At 35.0% G+C, this 22098-nt stretch overlaps 1 protein-coding gene across 1 annotated transcript; it reads right to left on the bottom strand.

The window, feature by feature from the left end:
• Positions 1-18209: 18209 nt before the first annotated feature.
• Positions 18210-21810, bottom strand: LOC129238333 (uncharacterized). Its single transcript, XM_054873365.1, has 3 exons — positions 20557-21810; positions 19710-19781; positions 18210-18848 (listed from the first exon to the last, which is right to left on the bottom strand). Exons 1-3 carry the CDS (start codon positions 21808-21810, stop codon positions 18210-18212), a joined length of 1965 nt encoding a protein of 654 aa, XP_054729340.1.
• Between the last annotated feature and the right edge of the window lie 288 nt (positions 21811-22098).

The following is a 22098-nucleotide window of genomic DNA, read 5'->3' as shown; positions in this document are numbered from 1 at the left end:
TTATTATTAAATACAACTTATAAGACAAAAAATATCAAATACAAATTATAATATTGTAAGATTGATATGAACCGCACTATACGGCTTCTGCGGCATTTTCGTACTGTAAAACTTCACTCCAAAATTGAACAGTGTTAGCAGTGTCATTCCACTTAACGAAGTTGATATTATGATATTCTTGCAGCATACCATTTATGAAATCGTCATTAAAACCCAATTCTTTGGCTATATTGGCTATTGCATTATTTTTATTTTCTTTTAATGTTTCTTAGACATTTAACATCGACATCTTTTTCAGAATAGCGACATTACTTGGTAGTCTTTGTTGAATCTCCTTCATGAGTTTCAGGCTAAATTCAATGCATCTCTTCTTCAAATCATTTTTATTTTCTTGCGGCAAACTTGACTGGGACAACTTCTGTTCAAATGCAAAGCGAAGGTGGGGATTAGCGTACATACATTCGTTCGGAACTATTGTTGTCAACAAATCCACAGTTGTAAAAAGTATGTTTTTTCCGAGCGATTGCATGAGAAAGACAAGAGTGTCGAGTAACTTTGTGGGGTCATTGTCTTCACCTTCAAATATTGTACTTTTAGTGCTATTTGTACGTCTTTTAAAGTATGCTTAAGGTGAAACATGTAAAGTTGATTAAAGTCGTCACAATACATCTGGTACAAAAGATCAGCTGTGTAGCAATTGTCTTGAACTCTTGAAAGTGAAAAATGTATGTAGCTTTAGAACTGCTTTACCATTTAATTTTTTGTCAAAACTTCACATATATTTTATTAACATAAAAAATAGTTGACATCGACTTATTTCGACAATATATTTGACGAAGACTGACTCGACTTGCAACTCTCTAACATTCTCTAAACGATCGATTTATTTTCATTACATTGAGATTGAGAGTGAGTCGATATGAAATAAGAAGATTGAAAACCAGTACATTTAAAGTACATTAAAGAGCTGTTTAGTACCATAGGAGGATAATACATAACTCGCCCTCCACATAAATTAAATCGAGTCCCTGCGATTTATCTTAGGGGGTACAAAACCTCAATACCCCTTTCTAAGATATATTTCGTATTCATTTTCTGTAAAATAGATCCTAGTTTATTATGTAAATTTTGAATATTTGAGGCCCTAACATTCATAGCTTCGTTTCTTAAATTCAAATATGTGGACTTAACACCAAATTCCTCTTTTAACCTATTTAATACAGTGGCTCACAGAAGTATTTTGCATAATAGCGCGTATGTACAAATTTAAGATTTGGTATGTACTAAGTATCCGAAAATAAAAATGTTAATACTTACCCGCATTATTGAGCACTGTCTTAGCAATTGGGCTACACATCATGCACAAAAATTGTACCGTTAGGTGCATATAACAAAAAACGTGCGTAGCAATGAAAATGTGTGCTCACAAAAGTATTTTGCTTATTGTTTATAGATACCGTTACTGGACGCAGTTCAGTTACTTTTACTGTTTTCGCTGAAGTTGTGGCTACAAGTGCGTATTATAATCAATTTTATTCGTAATTGAGTTCATTTCGTTTGTAATTGTGGTACTGTGCATATCGGAAATGCCAAAGGGTAAAGAACTAACTACAGCTGAAAAAAAAATTATTTTACATCTCCATAATGAAGGAAAATCTACGAAATATATTTGAAATATGTTTAGTCGATGCCGCCAAACGATAGAAAATCTAATAAAACGGTGTAAAGAACGCGGTAATTTAGAAAATTTAACCCGTTTTGGTCGACCAAAGTTGCTAACTGAGAGAGAAGAACGCCAAATATTGAAAGAAAATCGCAAAAACCCACATTTATCAGCCCCAAAAATCAACGACAAAATAAAAGCAACCTTTCAGATTGAAGTATCCGATGAGACAGTACGCAGAGCCCTCAGAAGCAACAATATTCACGGTCGTGCAGCAAGGAAAAAACCACTGATTTCACAAGTCAATAAAGCAAAGCGGCTTTTATTCGCCAACACCTATAAAACCAAAAGTTTTGAGTTTTGGAAAACCGTCATATTTAGTGATGAAAGCAAATACAACATTTTTGGTCCGGACGGACGTCGTATAGTATGGCGGAAGCCAAATGAAGAGCTGCGATTAAAAAATGTTAAATTCACTGTTAAGCACGGTGGAGGTTCCGTCATGGTGTGGGGTTGGATGTCGGCCCAAGGAGTCGGAAAGCTGGTGTTTATAGATGGAACGATGGATAAACATCTTTATTTGTCTATTCTCAAAGACAACTTACATTCCAATGCAGAAAAAATGGGAATGTCGTCTAACCACTTTTTGTTTCAACACGACAACGACCCCAAGCATATAGCTCATGATGTCAAAATGTGGATACTTTTTAATACAAAACATTTGCCAACACCTCCCCAAAGTCCCGATATCAACCCCATAGAAAATCTGTGGGCCTATCTCGAAGAAAGAGTGCGAGAACACAAAATTTCGTCAAAAAGTGACCTTAAAGATGTTTTACTCCAAGAATGGGAAAAAATACCTCTTGACTTTTGTCGCAAGTTAATAGAATCTATGCCAAGGCGCTTGGAAGCAGTTTCCAAAAATAATGGTTATCATACGAAATATTGAATTAATAGAAATTAGTATATTTGTACACCACCTAGTCAAAAGCAAAATACTTTTGTGAGCAATGAATTCTATTTTATTTTACTTTTTTTACGTTTACATTGGAACATATTTTTCTTTTAAAGTTTTAATACATTGTTTATGTAGATATAAGGTTTATGTTTAAGAATTTATGAAATAATTAACAAATGAATTCAAAAAATATACAGGAATTGAAGCGTGAACTTATTTGTCTTCTCATGCAAAATACTTTTGTGAGTCACTGTATATCATCGAAATTCGGCTCGTTGAGATGTTGTATAACGTGTAATGCTCGTCCTTTCAATTTGTTACATAAGACATTGGATATGATAGGCTTTTGTTCTTCAGTTGTCAGCGACAAAATTGTATATACGTCTCGCAAGTAATGTGTACTCACTTTGACCATCAAAAACGGGAATACTCCGTGCCTCCCTCAACGCCTCTGCTAATGTTAGTGCCATTTTTTGTTATTTCTTTGTGTTTTGATTAATTTACGTTTTCGTTTATTTCTCTTTAAATTTTATTTTTGTTGTCTTTTAATTTTTGTTTAAGGTTAATCGCATTCATTTACATATACTATGTACAAACATACTAAACATTTATATTTTGAGATTTTCAGTCACTCAACATGTGTCCAGAATTTCTAAATTGCCACAGTCAACATTTACTTTAACACAACATATTTGTTATGAACCCAGCACAGTTGAGAAACTTTACGTTTACCGCGAGATGGCTTTGTTTCGCAACAATTTTTCGTTGGCAACAATGTATATCAACTTCGTGTCTGTTAGTATTTTGTTGGGCACCATTTATTTAGCGCGGCATGTAGCAAATTTGCTAACAGCATTTGTGTTGCTTTGAAATAATGTATCTATACACTTAGCGACAAGTAAGTAGATTATAGCAGAGTTGAGAGCGAAAAGAGTGTGCTTTGATTTTTAAAACTAGTTTCTCAGATTTTGTGTTGCTTTTCTTTGACTTGTTTTTAAGTACAGCTATAGCAGGTCATGATTTTTTCGTTTTGAAGTCAAGTGCACTTTTAAAAGACTTTTTAGTTGTTGTAATTTAGGAACATTTAAGTGATTTGGGATAATTTTTTTGATAAAGGCAGCTAGTTTATGCTAATATTATACATTTTTTTTTAAAGTATGTTTTACATAAGGGAGAATGGGGAGTTGTGAGACGGGTTTTGTTTTTGGACCCGTATTACTCAAAATCTTAATATTCTGCATATGTCAACGATGGAATCTTTAGTCAATGAATACTGGAAGCTATTGGTATGGCCTATTTAACAAAACTACAATTTTCCTTAAAATTAAAATTGTATATAATAATATAAAATATAATACAAAATACAAAAATGTGGGGAGTTGTGAGACACCCTGGTTTAAATCAATAAAAATGACTTATTTTAGTTGTTAGTTCTTTATTAAGATGAAAAATAAAAAAGAAAAGACAATTGTTATAAAAAAGTGTATAAAAAATGCAATGCCATCAATCTGATGATTCGCAGTGAGAACATGTATAATAACCAGTTCGTAAATTGGCACGCTTTAGGTGCACAGCTCGATCGCATATATTGCAATGAATGGAGTTGTTTCTGCTTAACTTTTTCGGCATTGCACCTTTGCAGATGATGCAGAAATCTTTTTCTTCTTCAAATTCTGATGAACTTGAAATTATTGCTGCTGATGTGGAAAGTGCAGGTCGACCGCGTTTTTTCGGTTGCGTGTTGCCAGTTTTCTGATTTTGTTTTTCTTGCTCTTTTGCTTGTTTTGAACGCTTGATCTCAGCTTTTTCACGGAGAGTGGCAACATTTTCTGGCGACGTTAAAATGGTGGTTTGTATTGACTTTCGGCCACGATTAGACTTTTTTACTGGAGCACTACGTTTGAGAAGACTGACCTCTTTTAATGTGTTTTGAACGGATGCACCCGAGGTGCTCGGCATAGATGATGTGCCGTCCACTGCTGATTCAGATGAACGGAATATTATGCTGCGACGATTGTCAGGATCATCATCTTCATTTTCAGTGCACTGTTTTTCCCCACTCAAATTAGCCGCCGCAAAATCTTCAGCTGTAAGCACATCCGGGTTCAATGGATAAAAGCCAGTTGCCTGGAAACCAATTTTTCATTAGAATCGGTTAATGGATCCAGATTTGCATGGTATAATTTTGAAATGGAACGTGACAATTTTGATTTATCTATATCGTATGCCCGACCAACAGATCGTATTGCCTTTTTCTCAACCAAAATTTCCTTGATTGCAACCAATAATATATTTGCATCGATCGTTGTTTTACTTGACTCACTCACATACCTATGACGCGGCATGATAAATGAGAAATCTACGAAAAAGCGGAAAAACAATAAAAACTCAAATTTAACCAAAAATTTCATGATATATATACAAACAATGCATGAATATTGCGAGGTACTTATGAAAGATGCGTTAAAACGTCGAAAAAAACGGTGTCTCACAACTCCCCACATTTGTTGTCTTACAACTCCCCAAATCGTTTTTTTATAAATGACCGCGTAGTCATAAACACATCGAACGTTCATGCCCAAGTGAATGTGTAAATTCAAAGCTAATAGGACAACTAATAATTTGTATATATTAACATTTGCAATTTGCTTCAACAACTGATCGAATGTATCGCAAAACAAATGATGAAAAAAACTTACCGAGAAATTCCAAAACACAGTAACTGGAGAGACGCGTCGAATGCGTGTAAATATGACCAATGCTAGCTGAAAAGTGAGATTGCATCGAGAACCCTTGTTGACACTTAAAATCGAATGTAAACAAATGATTAATGCCGAAAGGTAACAATGTCTCACAACTCCCTGTGTCTCAAAACTCCCCATTTTCCCCTATATATGTAATACCACTAATTTCGGTATAATATACAATTTTTTAGTCTTTGTCTTCACAATTTTCAGGGATTTTCGCTTAGCTATATCCACTAAGGTTAAAATATTTTCTTAAAAATCAAGGTTGCATAATAAAATTTTTTGCACGTATAACATATATTTATATATATCACACATAGTTTTTAAGGCGTAAGAGGCTTTATATAGTTTCGACACTCTAAACTTGATTTATGAATTTCTTTAACTTTTTAAATGTTATTACCGCTGCAATACCCTTTTGGCTGCTTCATATAAACGACATCGTTAAGCTCACTATTGAGATACGCTGGGCACACATCCATCTGATGTATATACATTTTCAGCTCTACCGCTAACGCTAATAATAATCGTACCGTTTCGAAACGACACACCGGAAAAAAAGTGTCTTCATAATTTACGCCAAACTTCTGCGAACAGCCTTTCGCCACCAAACGCGCCTTATAGCGATCAATGTTGTCGTGTTTGTCTCTTTTGAGGCTATACACCCATTTGCAGCCGATTACCGATTGCCCCTTAGGCACATCTACCAATGACCAAGTCTGATTTGAAGTGAGAGCCTGGTGCTCCCTGTCCATCGCCTTTTTCCAGATGCTCCCTGTCCATCGCCTTACCAGCCATTGCTGCTTCATATGCTTCTGGTACTTCTATTTCATTCGTGTCCATAGCATTCAATACGTTAAATTTCTTCTTGGGACGACCTGGCATACCTGTCCGAACCAGCATCGGCCTTCCTGGTCCACGCTTCACCTGCTGCTCATCAGCACTTAGAAATTCGTCATTTTCGCTGCTGATTTCTCTAACACCATCATCGCTGTCATTCGCGTCACTCTCACAGCTGCTGTCTTTTTCATTAACTACTTCCCTTGTGTCACCAGATTTGTTGTTGTTGTTATTGGCTTCTATCTGAACTTGCCGCTTGTACTCAAAATCAAACATTCCGTTACTACCAGATCCTTCAACGCAACTTGCCTCATCGAACAACACATCCGGCTTTTCAACTACTTGCCGCAACTCTGCATCATATAGCCTATATGCCTTTGACACCAAAGAATATCCAACCATTACATACTGCTTGCCTTTTTGTTGGAATTTCTTATGATGCGTTTTGTCCAACGCCACCGCCACAGAACCAAATACTTTTAAGTGCTGCTGGTTTCCTGCCATACAGTGTTGCCGAAATTTTCCAGCAAAAGTAGCTAAGGCGAGGTCAAAAAATAGCTAAAAGTAGCTGACTTTAAAATTTTAAACTAAAAGTTCATAAAAAGTAGCTAAAATGAAAACATTTTTTTTTAAATAAAAATTCAACTTATTTAATTTAATGTTGTAATTATTTCATCGATGAACACCAACTCATCATTTTCAACGCCTTCATCGCTTTTATAATTAGCCTTTCTAAGGCACTTTGTCGGAACATCATAGTCGAAACAACATTTTCCCTGTCGGCGTAATCCATATCTATGTATAAGTCAAATCTCGTATTAATATGTATATATGTATATTTAAAATAGTTCTTACCTTATAGCCAAAATAGAGCTTAGTACCGTGCAGTTCATTCTATTTCTTAATTTAGTTTTAATTAAGTTCACCTGACTGAAGAGACGCTCTACTTCAGCGTTCGACCAGGGAAGAGACAAAATTTTTAGAGCGAGGCTAGCTAACTCCTTATATGGATTGGAACTTCTCCGTATTTTCAACATTTTGCCAGGTATTATATTGCAAATTATCATATTGCCTTTTTAAATTGTCGACGTCTTCCACTTTAAAAAAAATTAAAAGTTCAATAATACTTTCTTTCTTGGCTCGCAATACATTTCCGACCGAAAATAGGTCAATTTTATTTAACACTTCAAAATTATCTGGGATTCTGAAAAAAAAAAAACGATAAAAAACGAATTTTGCATAAAATTTAAAAAGCTTACCTTTTCTTCAGTTGATGTATTAATTCTATACAAAAATCGGTACATTTGATTCGAACTTGAGATTCCTCAGTTCTGTCCAGACTTAACGTTTTTAACTCCTTTTCGAATGCGTAACCAAGATAGAGATCTCTCTTAACGTAAGATTCAAAATCACTATTTAGCACATTGATGTCATCATCCGGCGATATAATAGTGTGATTCAGTGATTTAATTGCAATTAACAAATCCTTTAGCAATTTTGTGGAATCTGGTTTCTTGCTTTGAAAACTTTGGTTGACTCTTTGCATGTCTTTTAGTATAGGCCGTAAAAATAGCTGATACAGATAGTTGATTCTTTCGTTATACATGGATTGCAGCATTTTAGCTTTTGTGCACTTTTCGTCTATTGCTGCAATCGAGAAATGCAATTTTAATTCCTCCCATTGATCGATCACTCCTGAAACTGCTGTCTCAATAGAGAGCCATCTTGTCTCGCAAACACGTGGAATTTTTAACGGAGTCTGTATTATATATATGTATGAATAAATTTAAAAAATAAAATATTATATAATGTATATAAATGTATACAAAAAATACACACAACACAACAGACAAGACGACACAAGTTCCGAACACAAACACAGTCCAAACCTTATCATTATTCATTAGCTCGTAGATTTGTCTATACGCTGATTGTCGATGAGAACTTTTGGAGAACCAATTATAGGTCTCATAAATCAAATACTCGAGACCTTCTGGCATAAACTGCTTGCACGCATAGTTGACTGCCAACTGCACAGAGTGGCAAACGCATTTAATGAGTAGTAGATCAGGTGAATGTTTTTTGAGCTCCACGTATACGCTCTTGTGGGAGCCAACCATCACACTGGCATTGTCGGTTCCTATGCCTATTACATTTTTTGCATCTAGTTTCCACTTATTCAATTCCTTCAGCAAAGCTTCACTTATGCAAATGGAATCACCGCTGTCGATTTCTACTATGCTTAAAAACGTGGACACAACCAAACTACGACTTATCGAATAATAATTAATGACTACACCTATATAACCACATTAAATAAAATTAACATTAAAATTAAAAATAAAACAGTTATAGAAATGAAAATTTACTCACCAAGTAATTTTGTAATCGCGATGTCAGTTGATTCATCAACTATCAAACTAAACTTGGCATCGCCAATATCCGCGCGCAAATCCTCGCAAAAGTGTGGCGCTAGAACGTTCTTTATAATGTTTACACACTTTGTCCGTCGTAATTTAAGATCAGCTGTCTCCGGTTTGGCACAAAACTTGCGAACGCACAACTGTGACAAATGGTCAACCTGTGAAGTAGCAGTGTGCTCTGCAACAAAAAGGCACAACGCAACCTCCTGCTCAATGGTTTTGGGTACTGGGTCCACCTCGAAGGAAATTTTGTTTCTCTGCCCAAAACTCTTACCATTGGAAACATGTTTTGCTGTTGTTGCATGTTTTTGCAAATGACACAGTTTGGCCTTTATTGTGCACTTGCAATAAAAACAGAACACTTCAGTTCTTTGAATTCTGGCTTTGTAAGCCATGCGTCTCGGCATTTTTGATTATATATTTCTTTCGGCATAACGATGTTTTGCTGACGCTTGCAAAATGATATTAGCTTTTTGAGTGATCGCTATCGATAAAGATATCGATGCAACACACTTTGCCAAATGGTGTTGGAAAATTTCTCTCAAAAAAAGTATCGCAACCAACTCCGATATTGTTCACTTTTATTTCAGCTAATTGTAATTTTTGAAAATAGCTAAATTAGTAGCTAATAGCTGATTTAAAATTTTTGTAGCAATCGGCCTTTAAAAGTGGCCAAATCTAGCTACAAAGTAGCTGATTCGGCAACACTGCTGCCATACCACGCCTCATAAGGCGTTTCATTACTAAGCGCGCTGGTCGGCGCACGATTGCGCAAATACGCTGCCGTCGCTACCGCTTCTGCCCACAACGAATCGGGCATACCCGAATGCACCAGCAAACTTCTGGACATTTCAACCAACGTGCGGTTGACCCTTTCCGCTACCCCGTTTTGCTGCGGAGTGTAGGGAACTGACAATTGACGTATAATGCCTCGATTCTCGAAAAAATCATTTAACTGTTTATTTATATATTCACCACCCTGCGTCGACTTCGCTGCAAATGCTTGCTGCATATTGATTTCGTTTGAATTTGAATTCGTCGAACTACCCATTTTGCTAGAATTTTCTCGAACCATAAATGCTTGCACGGTACTTTCGGTGTTTTCCACACTACTAGAATTACGACGTTCTCCTTCTTCTATTAACTTTATCTTTATAGCACTAAGCTTGGGTAATTCGTCACGGGATTCTAATGCTACAACCAAATTCTCGAAGGATTTTGGCAAGCTTGCAAGAAGCATTATAACGAAAAATTCTTCTTGGAGACCAACTCCTATTTCTTCTAGCTTTTCAGCCAATGATGTAAATTTACACACATATTCTTGAACGCACTCGCCATCTTTCATACGCATTCCAAGTAAACGCTTAAATAAAGTTACTTTGCGTACAGGTCCCTTTGGCCTATGAATATCACGAAGAGTATTCCATGCCTCGCTGGACGTCTTATCGTCTTTGACCTTCCATGCTACTGACCATAGTTCCTGATGAACTAGCACACTCTTTAGCTGTATACTCCAAGAGTCATAGTTGGATTCGTCCAACTTCTCAATGTTAAAAAGCGAAGAACTCATCTTGACACTTTTAATTTAACAATACACTTTATTTGGATTCCAGGAATTTGTACCTGGGCCCATAACCTGTTACTTTTATTGACAGAACGCAAGTGGTGGTTACATTCGAAAAACCAGTTTAAAATTAATGTGCTTTCTTATTAATACTTATGTTCGACAATTCGAACATGAACATATGCATTGCTAGGGTTGCTTTTATAAAGTAGCATTTCAACATTCATATCAGGAATAAAACCATTTAATTTTTTGTCAAAACTTCACATATATTTTATTAAAATAAAAAATAGTTGACATCGACTTATTCCGACAATATATAAGACGAAGACTGACTCGACTTGCAACTCTCTAACATTCTCTAAGCGATCGATTTATTTTTATTACATTGAGATTGAGAGTGAGTCGATATGAAATAAGAATATTGAAAACCAGTATATTTAAAGTACACTAATGAGCTATTTAGTACCATAGGAGGATAATACATAACTCGCCCTCCACATAAATTAAATCGAGTCCCTGCGATTTATCTTGGGGGGTACAAAACCTCAATACCCCCTTCTAAGATATATTTGGTATTCATTTTCTGTAAAATAGATCCTAGTTTATTATGTAAATTTTGAATATTTGAGGCCCTAACATTCATAGCTTCGTTTCTTAAATTCAAATATGTATGTGGACTTAACACCAAATTCCTCTTTTAACCTATTTAATATATCATCGTGTAATGCTCGTCCTTTCAATTTGTTACATAAGACATTGTATATGATAGGCTTTTGTTCTTCAGTTGTCAGCGACAAAATTGTATATACGTCTCGCAAGTAATGTGTTATGGTGTACTCACTTTGACCATCAAAAAAGGGAATACTCCGTGCCTCCCTCAACGCCTCTGCTAATGTTAGTGCCATTTTGTGTTATTTCTTTGTGTTTTGATTAGTTTACGTTTTCGTTTATTTCTCATTAAATTTTATTTTTGTTGTCTTTTAATTTTTGTTTAAGGTTAATCGCATTCATTTACATACATATATTATGTACAAACATACATAAACATTTATATTTTGAGATTTTCAGTCACTAAACATGTGTCCAGAATTTCTAAATTGCCACAGTCAACATTTACTTTAACACAACATGTTTGTTATGAACCCAGCACAGTTGAGAAACTTTACGTTTACCGCGAGATGGCTTTGTTTCGCAACAATTTTTCGTTGGCAACAATGTATATCAACTTCGTGTCTGTTAGTATTTTGTTGGGCACCATTTATTTAGCGCGGCATGTAGCAAATTTGCTAACAGCATTTGTGTTGCTTTGAAATAATGTATCTATACACTTAGCGACAAGTAAGTAGATTATAGCAGAGTTGAGAGCGAAAAGAGTGTGCTTTGATTTTTAAAACTATATTAGTTTCTCAGATTTTGTGTTGCTTTTCTTTGACTTGTTTTTAAGTAAAGCTATAGCAGGTCATGATTTTTTCGTTTTGAAGTCAAGTGCACTTTTAAAAGATTTTTTAGTTGTTGTAATTTAGGAACATTTAAGTGATTTGGGATATTTTTTTTTTTTTTTTTGATATAGGCAACTAGTTTATGCCAATGTTATACATTTTTTTTGAAAGTATGTTATACATATATATGTAATACCACTAATTTCGGTATAATATACAATTTTTTAGTCTTTGTCTTCTCAATTTTCAGGGATTTTCGCTTCGTAATATATTATGTAGCTCTATCCACTAAGGTTAAAATATTTTTTCAAAAATCAAATCATATAATTGTTACTATAGTTATATATAAAGTGAATTTCCAAGGATGCTCCTCAATTAGCATAAGTAATTTATACATTTTTTGTTACTAATTCGCTGTATATTTCTGCGAGTATTGAGTGATTAAAAATTGATTGCAGATCTAATATTGCTAATATTTATTCAAATCGTGAATTTATTTTCCTTTGATGATTATTATTATTAATAAGCTGATTAAGTCCTGTTTTAATTTCTACAAGATCATCGTGATCTGGTATTCCTGTTACAAATTTTAATACTGATCCTAAAAAATTTAGGGCACGTTTGGCACGATACTCGGATGGTATTAACTGTGACTTCAAAGCTTCTATTTTATCAATTAATATATTTTTTCCTTGGTTTTGAGTTGAGTCATAACTAGTAGCATAATTTTTTCGTATGGTTCTAATATTATAGATAAGATCGATACGTGGTAAAGTTAGGATGAACTCTCATAGGTATATACATCATCTAACTCTGTAACTACATATTTTTTACCAGTCAAGTCTGTGATCCTATCGCAAAACCCGTAGGTAATTATCACCAAAGGTATGAAAACTATTCGTTGGATAGTGTGACATTTTTTCTTATACTATCTTTATGTATAATTTTCCCCCTAACTGTTAGGATTGTGCTCCCACGATCTTCTTTCACTTTGTGTTTGTTGTATTTCGTTGCAAGTTTTTTCCGACGATCTGTTCGGCTTTAAACTGTATCATAATAATCATAACTGGTAAGTTATGCCATTCTTACTTTTATTGTGATATCGCAGTAATTTCTTCTGATTATTCTCAAGTATTTCTTTGATATCAGGATACTTTTCGCGGTTATAAAAAACGTCTTCAGGCTTATATCCTGTTGCTGAATGGATCGTCCTGTTGTATTGGAGAACTGCGTTGAATAGTTCGTCAGCAGGAGCGGTTTTATTTTCTGCAGCTAAACTTTGACAGAGCTCGATAAGTGTACTATGTAACCGTTCAACTTGAGCGTTTGATGTCGAATGGTGTATTGGCGTGACGGAGTGTGTTATTTGTAGTCGGCTGTACAAGAATTTTGCTATGTTCCCGTTAAATATACTTTCGTTATCAGTAATGAGATACTTGGCATTCGGGTAAACTTGTGTGAGTACTTCTTCTACGTATTCGTGACAGTTTATCTTTGTGTCTAGTTTTCGTAATGTGAAAAATCGAGGGAATAAAATTTATACGCTTGCGAATTTAACTTGCGGGGTTTATTTCGCAGTGTGTCCATTCCCTCCGCTGGCCTATTGTGCGGACATACTCGTGTGTACAAACACGCATACATAGAATTAGCGGGAATCAAATACATAAGGTATACAACAAATAATTTTACAAGTACAATCAGGGGTTCCCAATACGTAAAAAGCAGTATTTGGAGTATCTGTCTATGGAGCTGAGGTACTGCATGTTATTAATATGGAATACGTTCATCTGTATGAGTTAAACTACCCGGTCGTGGTGGTTTATAAAAACAAATTGTTCCGGACGAGACCGGTCTTTATTGGTTGATAATTTCTTTATAACTGAACTTAAAAATATTTTAATTATAATACTAAGACTAAAAGCTAAGCCCGTGTGCTTGCAACGTGACCAATACTTTGCTGAGTAGGCGTTTCCCACGGGAACGCCAATCGCTGCTCTGGTATTTCCTCAAAAGCGTTGCGCGTGTGGAGTGTTGGGTTACAATGACTTTTTGGTTGAGGTGTGTGAAGTATTGCGTTAGCTCCTCCCTCCTCAAGTGCGGACGTCCCTGAACCAAGCTACAAAGTTGGTACTCGAGAGTTTTTAGATCTCGTTTATCAGTATAGGGAATCACGCTCCTTCATCAAAATAATGACATTGTACTTTTTATGTTTTAAATATTTAATTTTTATTTATTTCTCTAGCTGCCTGATAACACGTTGCTTCGTGCACGCTTTAAAATGGAATGAAAGAAAAATAACCGAGTATCTTCAAATTCAATAGATACATAGGTTGCATATATGAAAAGAGCAGAACAAAAGATAAAGTGTTATAGTTTCTTCTCTTTTTATTCATTGTATTTTTGCTTCAGTTCGTTAACCCCACAATGTTGCTTATTAATGTAGTTTGAGAAAAATAAAAGAAAGAAAGAATTCAACAATCAGCATAGTGCCAAGTTAAACAGGAGCGAATAGCCGTCCAATTTAATGGAATATTATAAGGTTCCAAAACTTCGTCTGCATGACCTACAATTTTATTCCTTATTGTCATAAGTATCCCGAAATATCTCGGAGTCCCGTGATACTGTCCATAGTACTCTAAAATTTTCTCTATACTTTTTTTCCAGGAACTAAACTCACTTGGATTTTCTGCTAATTCTCGTATTGTTCTAGCTATTTCTGGGACACGGTCGTCCCTCAAATTAAGGAATTCATGGTTAGGTTCACTATATTGTTCACTAGCTTCTGTCCTCTTATTTCCTCTTCTATTTTTATCGCACTCGTAACTTTAGCATTGATTATGTCTTTATGTTGTTTGATTAATAACTTCATTCTTTTCGTTATCTTGTAAAATAATTATTTGATTTTTGAAAGAGTTTAGTGATTGTTTAACTTTTTTTATAGTCTCAACAGGAGAACTTTGTTGTGAGTGTTCTGAACAGTTTGTTGTGTTATTGATTTGCTGCCGTGAAAGTGCATCTGCAACAACATTCTGGTGGCCGGGTTTAGAAACAAGTTTGGCACCGTATTCTTCAATTAGATTCTTCCAACGTTTTAATTTCGCATTTGGATTTTTTTCAGAAATCGAAAATATTAGGGATTGGTGATCCGTGCAAATTGTTAAGTTTGCTACACCGTACAAATAGTTTCTAAGTTTTTGTAAGGACCAAACAATTGCTAGTAGTTCTTTCTCATTTGTACTATAGTTTTGTTCTGTTTCATTGAGTGTACGTGAAATGAATGTAATCGGGTGGCGATTTTGAGATAGCGATAGCGAAATTGCTAGCATCGGTTGTTTAGTTTAACAATGGTTTGGAAAAATCGAGTTGGAAAAGTTCAACTTGCTCTTGTAAGGCGTTTTTTATCTTTTCCAAGGCTTTTACTGCTCCTATGTCTAATTTTATTGGTACTTTAGCACTTTGATTTTTCGATACCACCAGAGGGTGCATTCTTTAAACCGAATGGCATTCTGATAAATTCATACTGTGTGCCGTTGTTTTTTCTCGATCACATTCTTTAATTAATATCTGATGAAACCCTGATTCTAAATCTATTGTGGAAAAACCCTTGGCTTTTCCGAGATTTGTACAGACTATAATCAAATAAACTAATTTCTGCCTGTTGCGGAATCGAAACAAAAGAAAATAAATTAAAACGCCGGTTTGATTTTCTGCGAGGCAAAGAAACAATTTATTCTTCGCACTTATGCTGTTGAACTTGGAATGAAAGATATCGCTAGCCTCAAAGCATAAGCAGCCTCATATAGCTGTAATAAGTGGCGTGATATTTTTCTCTATGTACACTAAACCGGTTTTTGTGTACTTAATACATAGATGCACATAAAGATAAAGGGTGTGGCGCGTGGTTACTGTACACTGCCTTTATATGGTGTAATCCCTGTTCTCCGAGTATCATGTCAAAGTCGTTTAACTCCTTAATTTCAAACAAGGTTAATGATGCCCGTACATCGTTATTATTTTTTTAGAATCTATAATTTAGTAACCATGTAACGTTTTTGTTTTAAATGGTTTCATTTTAATTGATTTTCCTATGCTACAATTCATATTTATGTAATTGTTAGTGCAACCAGTGTCGACTAATAAGGTAACGGGCGTGCCGGTTAGGCCGCATTTTGTTTGTAAGCAAGGCAGCTCGTTTACTAGCCTAAAAAAGTACTGCCTGTTTCATAATGTTCTTCATAATTTGACAATTCTACTGGACCTAGATCCTCTTTGTTTAACTGGTTTATTCTCTGTAATTTCCTATCTTGCGGATTATTCGCATTATTGTAGCTAGAAGCCCTATCTCTCTTATATATAGGGATGCAAACATCGTTATATAAAACATCGGGCACTAAAACATCGATGTATCGAAACATCGATGTTTTTTATACTCCTTAAAAGAATTGTTTCTTCTCCGTAAAGTTTCTTAATCTTAATGATTAAGTTGTCTCTTACTTTTTCCCAACAAAGTGCGTGAATCATAAGACTTACGACTTGTTTCAGGTACTCGTTCAGAGTAAAACATGTCAGAGATTTCTTTGCTGCTTTGATTATCTCATGAGCTGTTTTATACACGTTATACTCAGTTTTAAATAATAACGAGTGTAGCGAGATTACGGATTCTTGAGTCCTTTTAATCACGCTAGTGAAGCACCTTATGTAGTCCTCTGCTTTGTCTTCTTTTGGGATATACACTGTGAATTCCCCGAAGGATGTACTCACTTTGGTGCGCGCTTCGATATTGGATTTTGCTAATATTTGCGTTATACATGAAGTACTTTCGCTATTAACAACTTGCTTTATTCTGAGGTTTTTATCTCGCTCCATGTTATCATGAATTTCAACGATTTCAGATTGCGATTTGTATTCGTCTTCATACTTACGTAGCCTTTGTGATAGACTATCTAAGTACAAGTCGACTGATACTCGCGAACTGGTCGTCGGTTCTTCTAACTCTTGGATTTCGAGTCCCTTAAAAAGCATTTCCTCCCCTACGGAATCTTTTATTTTTTTTTTGTAGATTCATCTTACCCACCTAATTAAATGCGGTTTTTTACATACTGTAAGTACAAGTTATTTATTCAGAACTGAGTTTAAAAACAATAATTATGATAGTCGTTTTCCTATTAAACGGTTTCGTTGCTGCGTGATTGTCGCTCCTGCCTTAAGGGGGGACCCTCATTTAGACGGTCGAAAAATGCATCATTTTTGGGAATTTTTTTCTCAGGTAAAATAACTTCAAACGTTTTGTAATTCATAAAGTACTTTAATAAATGTCTTGACTGTCTACAAAAATTTTCGGAGAAGAAAAAAAACATTTTAAGTATGGAAATATACACCTCGTCCATGGCACCTCATTCTATCTGTGTACATTCTAGCGCTCTGAATTTTTTTCTGAAATAAAAAAACCAAATTTTTTTTAAAACTTTAGGATAATACCTTCGATGTGACATTTTGATTTAAAAAAAAAATGTCGAAATTGATATTTTTTACCCAGTTTTATGTTAAAAGTGATTTTTCATGCATAAAAATTGACTTTAAAATTACAAAAAAATATGAAAATCTTTTAAAAAAAAAAAAACACTTAATGTCACATTGAAAACAATTTAATTATCTTTAAAATGAGCTATTGTAAAGCCTGATTGGTTCAATACAGCGTTCTCAATTGTATACACAAAATCGAAAAATGATGTTTCGAGAAAAACGCGTTTAAAGTTTTGGATACAGGCGATCAGGCCACCCGTCGCGTCCTGTTAAAAATTTTGTCACTCCTTCAAAAAAACAGATATCGACTTGAAATTTTGAAAGTATATTCTTAAATAGTTGTAGAATAGATTAAAATTATTTCCAAAAAATCGATTTTTTTGACCCGATAAATGAGGGTCCCCCCTTAAGCGCCCTTTACACGATCACACTGTGTGACAAACATGGTGTGATGAAAAAAAAAATTGCTTTCGTTTAAACGGTCACACATGTTGTCATACTTCATTTCTCTGTTATTTGTGAACGAAGCAACATGGCACGCGCATTGGTTGCAGCACTTGTATTTGACATTTTAGAAGAAGACGAAATAGAACAAAAAAAAAGCAAAAAAGACAGAGAAAAACTTGGGTAAAGGAATGGCGATCAAGAAGACCAGTTTTTTCACATATAAGTTTATTAAAGGAACTTAAACAGTCCAGCCCGGCGGACTACAAAAATTTTCTCCGAATGGATCCTTCTGTATATAAGGAACTTTTGGAAAAAGTAACACCTTATATAGAAAAACAAAACACTCTTATGCGAGACGCAATTTCGCCTGATGAACGTCTCTCTGTAACATTGAGGTATTTGGCAACTGCAGAGAGCTATGAAAGTTTGCAATTCCAGTCGTATATTTCAACTGCAAGTTTAAGCAACATAATTATTGAGACATGTGAAGCGTTGATTAAAGTTCTTAAAGATTTTATTTCAGTAAGTATATTGCATGAAAATTGACATAACAAAAATAAAATATTTCTTGAAATCATTAAAAAATAAAAATAAAAGTTTGCTTAAGAATATTCAGAGTCGTTTAGCAAGTCCGAAAATGTCCGATATTCTGTGTTGTTTCCGTATTGTTGAGTATTTATGGTTTCCTGTGGTTGTATATTGATGCTGGAAATTTGTTGATATTGCTGTGGCTGAACTGTGCTATGAAATCTGGTGTACTGAACTTGAGATGCAGGAGTAGATATCAATTGCGTTGGAATCGAAAGTGGGGGAGAAATTATGTATTCCGGACGATTTTGCACTGTTCTTGCAACAAAACATGTGGACGAGTTGTCGCTATAAGAAAAAGGTGTTGATGAACGATTTTGCATTGTTCGTTTATCAAAACATGTGGACGAGTTGTCGCTATAAGAAAGAGGTCTTGATGAACATCTTGTGTTTTGTACGTTGAACAATTGATGGGAGTTTTCGTTCAACTGGCCAAAAGTTCCTTGGTACAACACCTCCATAATGGTTTTATTCGCAAATAATTGTTGAGTAGGGTCAAGTTTCCTGAAGAGGACTTCCCAAGTCGAACTGAAGGTACTCGCATCGTCATTGGGCCGCGTCGAATCTTCTAAAGCTTTGACTGCTTTCTTAAGCAACTCTTGTTTTTCTTTTTTACCAAATTCTGTTTTGGCTTTTTTTGCGCCAGGTGTATTCTAAAAATAATAAATAAAAATAAAAACTATTATCTTTTCAGTTACCGAAAACTGAAGAAAAATGGAAAACGATAACTTCTGAATTTTATGAACTGTGGAATTTCCCGAATTGCCTTGGCGCTGTCGATGGAAAACATGTAAACATTACGAAACCACCGCACTCTGGAGCATACTATTTCAACTATAAGAAGACTTACAGTATTGTTTTGATGGCCATAGTCAATGCAAAATATCAATTTATAATGGTTGAAGCTGGAGCAAACGGAAGAGTGTCTGATGGTGGTGTTTTGGGAAATACGGCATTTTCGGCTATGTATAATGACGGAAAATTGAAAATACCTCCCCCAACAAAGCCGCCTGGTTTTGAAAAAGAGCTGCCGTTTGTTTTTGTAGCAGATGACGCTTTTGCACAAAATGAACATTTTATAAAACCCTATAGCCAAAGTGGTCTAACTCGGCATCAACAACAATATAACTATCGTCTGTCACGGGCAAGAAGGGTGGTTGAAAACCCGTTTGGAATTATATCTTCCAGATTCAGAATACTGCTGACTACAATACATTTATCTCCCGAAAAGGCATCAAAAATTGTTTTAGCAATTTGCTATTTACATAACTTTTTAAGCACAAAAAGTACTGAATCTTATCTTCGAATGATAAATGATATAGGTGAAAGGTCGGAACCTGCTTTGATGCAAATAGAAAAAACCAAAAATCGGAATAGTACTACCAACGCCAAGGAAATTCGAAACTCATTTTGTGAATACTTTAATGGTGTCGAATCAATGTAATTTCAAATTTCTTTTTATAAATAAAAATATATGCATAAATAAATAAAAATGTCCTGTTCTTTTTACTTACGTCTTCGAAAGTAGTGTCCTCATGTTCTTCATTTTCTATTGATGACAAACCAGTCTGTGTGTGTTTCTTGTTCTTCCAAAAATGATAGATCATCAAAGTAACACAAAGATGACACATATACGTCATCAACTCCTGCTCCAGATTTCTCACTTCGCTTTAATTTTTTTAGTTCGCGTCGATAACATGAGCGAATTGAGTTTATTTTATATTTTAAACTTTCCACAGTTGCTTTTGGATCTATCTCCTTATATTTTTCTAGAAGTGTTTCATAGGCAGCATTCTTTTTTATTTTATTTTTGTATTCTTCGCTTTTAATTTTCCAGATTTCTGGATAGCTTCGATATACTTCGAAGAAATATTTTGAAGCTTGTTTATATAGACAAGGAAATACACTTTTCATGTCGTCCCACATTGCAATTGGATTTTGGTTAATGGGTGCAACAGCTGATCCTAGATACATTTGCACTTCAACCTCCGTTCTAGCAATTGCAGAGACATTGGAATGTTTGGATTTTATATTTTGGTGCGCCAAATTTTTATGGTGTTTCCAAATATCAAAAGACTTTTCTTCTTTTTCGCAATCATCTGAAGAATCTGACGTAATCGAGTTATTCTTTCCATCTCTTATGAAGTTGTTCAAATAAAAAACTGTTTTGCTTTTTGCCAAAGCATCCTTAAAGTGTAGCAATTTGAATCTCGGGTCTAATGCAGTCGCCAGCGAAAGAATCGAGTTGAATTCAAGTTTGTCAAATCTTTTGTTCATATTCTTTTGTAATTCATTTTTTAGCTCAAAAGCAACAGCGTCTCTCGGTATAACTTTAGTCAGAGCTTCGTTTAAACAACTTACCAGGGGTATTATCTTGCTAACAGTAACATAGGAGTCCGCAGAAATCTCCCTGGTAACAGTTTCAAAAGATTTTAGTAACTCAATTACCTCTTTGATATTATTCAGCTTAGAGCCATTAACCATGGAAGGTGCTTCCGGGCGAGTGAGAAGTACTTCGCTCAAAAAAGAAGATAACTGAACAAACCTCTCCAACATGTAAAAACAAGAGTTCCATCTTGTTTTGACGTCCAGAATCATCTTTTTTGTTGTACCTTCAGACGTTCCAGCTTCCATCTGTTTCTCTCGCAAATCATCACTAGCATTAACGCTCCTCGTGATAAACATAACAATGTCGCGCACCTTACTAATCAATGGTGACACTTTCGTAGACTTGTCAATGGCTTGAGTGACAACCAAATTTATAGTATGTGCGAAACAAGGTATTATTTTATTGTCGCCGAATAAATTCCGATTTATTTTCATCATTGTACTGTCGTTATCTGTTATGCAAGCAGAAACTTTATCTGTGACCACGTTCCACTCTATAAAAAGTCGCGACAACTTTTCTCCTAAATAAGCAGCTGTGTGACTTTCGCGAAGCTCAATAAGGCCTAAAGTTCCACTTAACAGATGCAAATTGTCTAAAAAATGAATTGTTACTCCCATGAACGATTCGTTTTTCATTTGCTCCGTCCATATATCATAAGTTAGACAATAAGTGTCACTTTTACGAATATATTCTTTAAAAGCACATGACAACGCTTCATATTTTTCATCCACGCGCAATTTAACAGTCTCCCTGCTGGGAACTTTATAGAGTGGAACCAGTCCTTTCATAAGTTGTAAAAATCCCTTTCCCTCCACCGCGTAAAATGGCTTATTGTCCATTATAATGAAATTGACAATTGCTTCAGTGATTTTTTTAGACCTAGTGCTGTCTTTAGTAGAAATGCTTTCAACTTGTTCGAAAAAGTCTTTAACATTTGGTTGGGAAAGGGATTTATTTGCAGTAAATTCACTAATTAATAACTCGCGTAGTGTAAGCCAATCAGATGGTTGTTCTCTCCTTATTACATCCAAAGCTGCTCCACGTAGTGTGCTTACTATACACTGGAAGTAGAAGGGCTTCTCTTCATTTGTAAGAGAAGTGAATGGCGGAATGATGTTGTCAATACTGCCAATGAAGAGCGATAGGTAATTTCTGTCTCCATCGAAATGGGAGACTAACTTAATGCTTTGCACGACGCGATCTCTTCTTTCTCTGATTTCTTCCATGGTTATTCTTTTGCAGGTACTTATATTCAGTGAGCCGATTTGTGTGCAAATTTCGTGAAGCTGTTGGTCTTGCATACGATATGTTTATTGTTGTTGTGCCTAAAACCGAACGTCTATTTGCATTGCGCTAATTAACATTGTTGTTTTTATTGTTCTTTCTCCGTTCTTTCTCCGTTCTTCGACCGCTATTTGACTTTGCTTGCAGTCTTACAATTTATTTGTTGTTGTTTTAAAAAATTTTCTACAACCGCTTGAGTGTGAACAATTATTTTCATCAAAATGTTTCTT

Source organism: Anastrepha obliqua, chromosome 2 (genome assembly GCF_027943255.1).
Source record: "Anastrepha obliqua isolate idAnaObli1 chromosome 2, idAnaObli1_1.0, whole genome shotgun sequence".
In the NCBI taxonomy this organism is placed as follows: domain Eukaryota; kingdom Metazoa; phylum Arthropoda; class Insecta; order Diptera; family Tephritidae; genus Anastrepha; species Anastrepha obliqua.
The sequence above is the reverse complement of the archived record's forward strand: the minus strand, read 5'-3'. Positions and strand labels throughout refer to the sequence as shown.

Bases quoted from the DNA above. Each gene is read 5' to 3' on its own strand.
- LOC129238333 (XM_054873365.1), bottom strand. From the start codon at position 21,810: ATGGAAGAAATCAGAGAAAGAAGAGATCGCGTCGTGCAAAGCATTAAG. The intron at 19,782-20,556 runs GTAAGTTGTTTA...CATTTTTGGAAG, and splicing joins TTAGCAAGATAATACCCCTG to AACAAGAAACACACACAGAC. The intron at 18,849-19,709 runs GTAAGTAAAAAG...TATTATTTTTAG, and splicing joins AGGACACTACTTTCGAAGAC to AATACACCTGGCGCAAAAAA.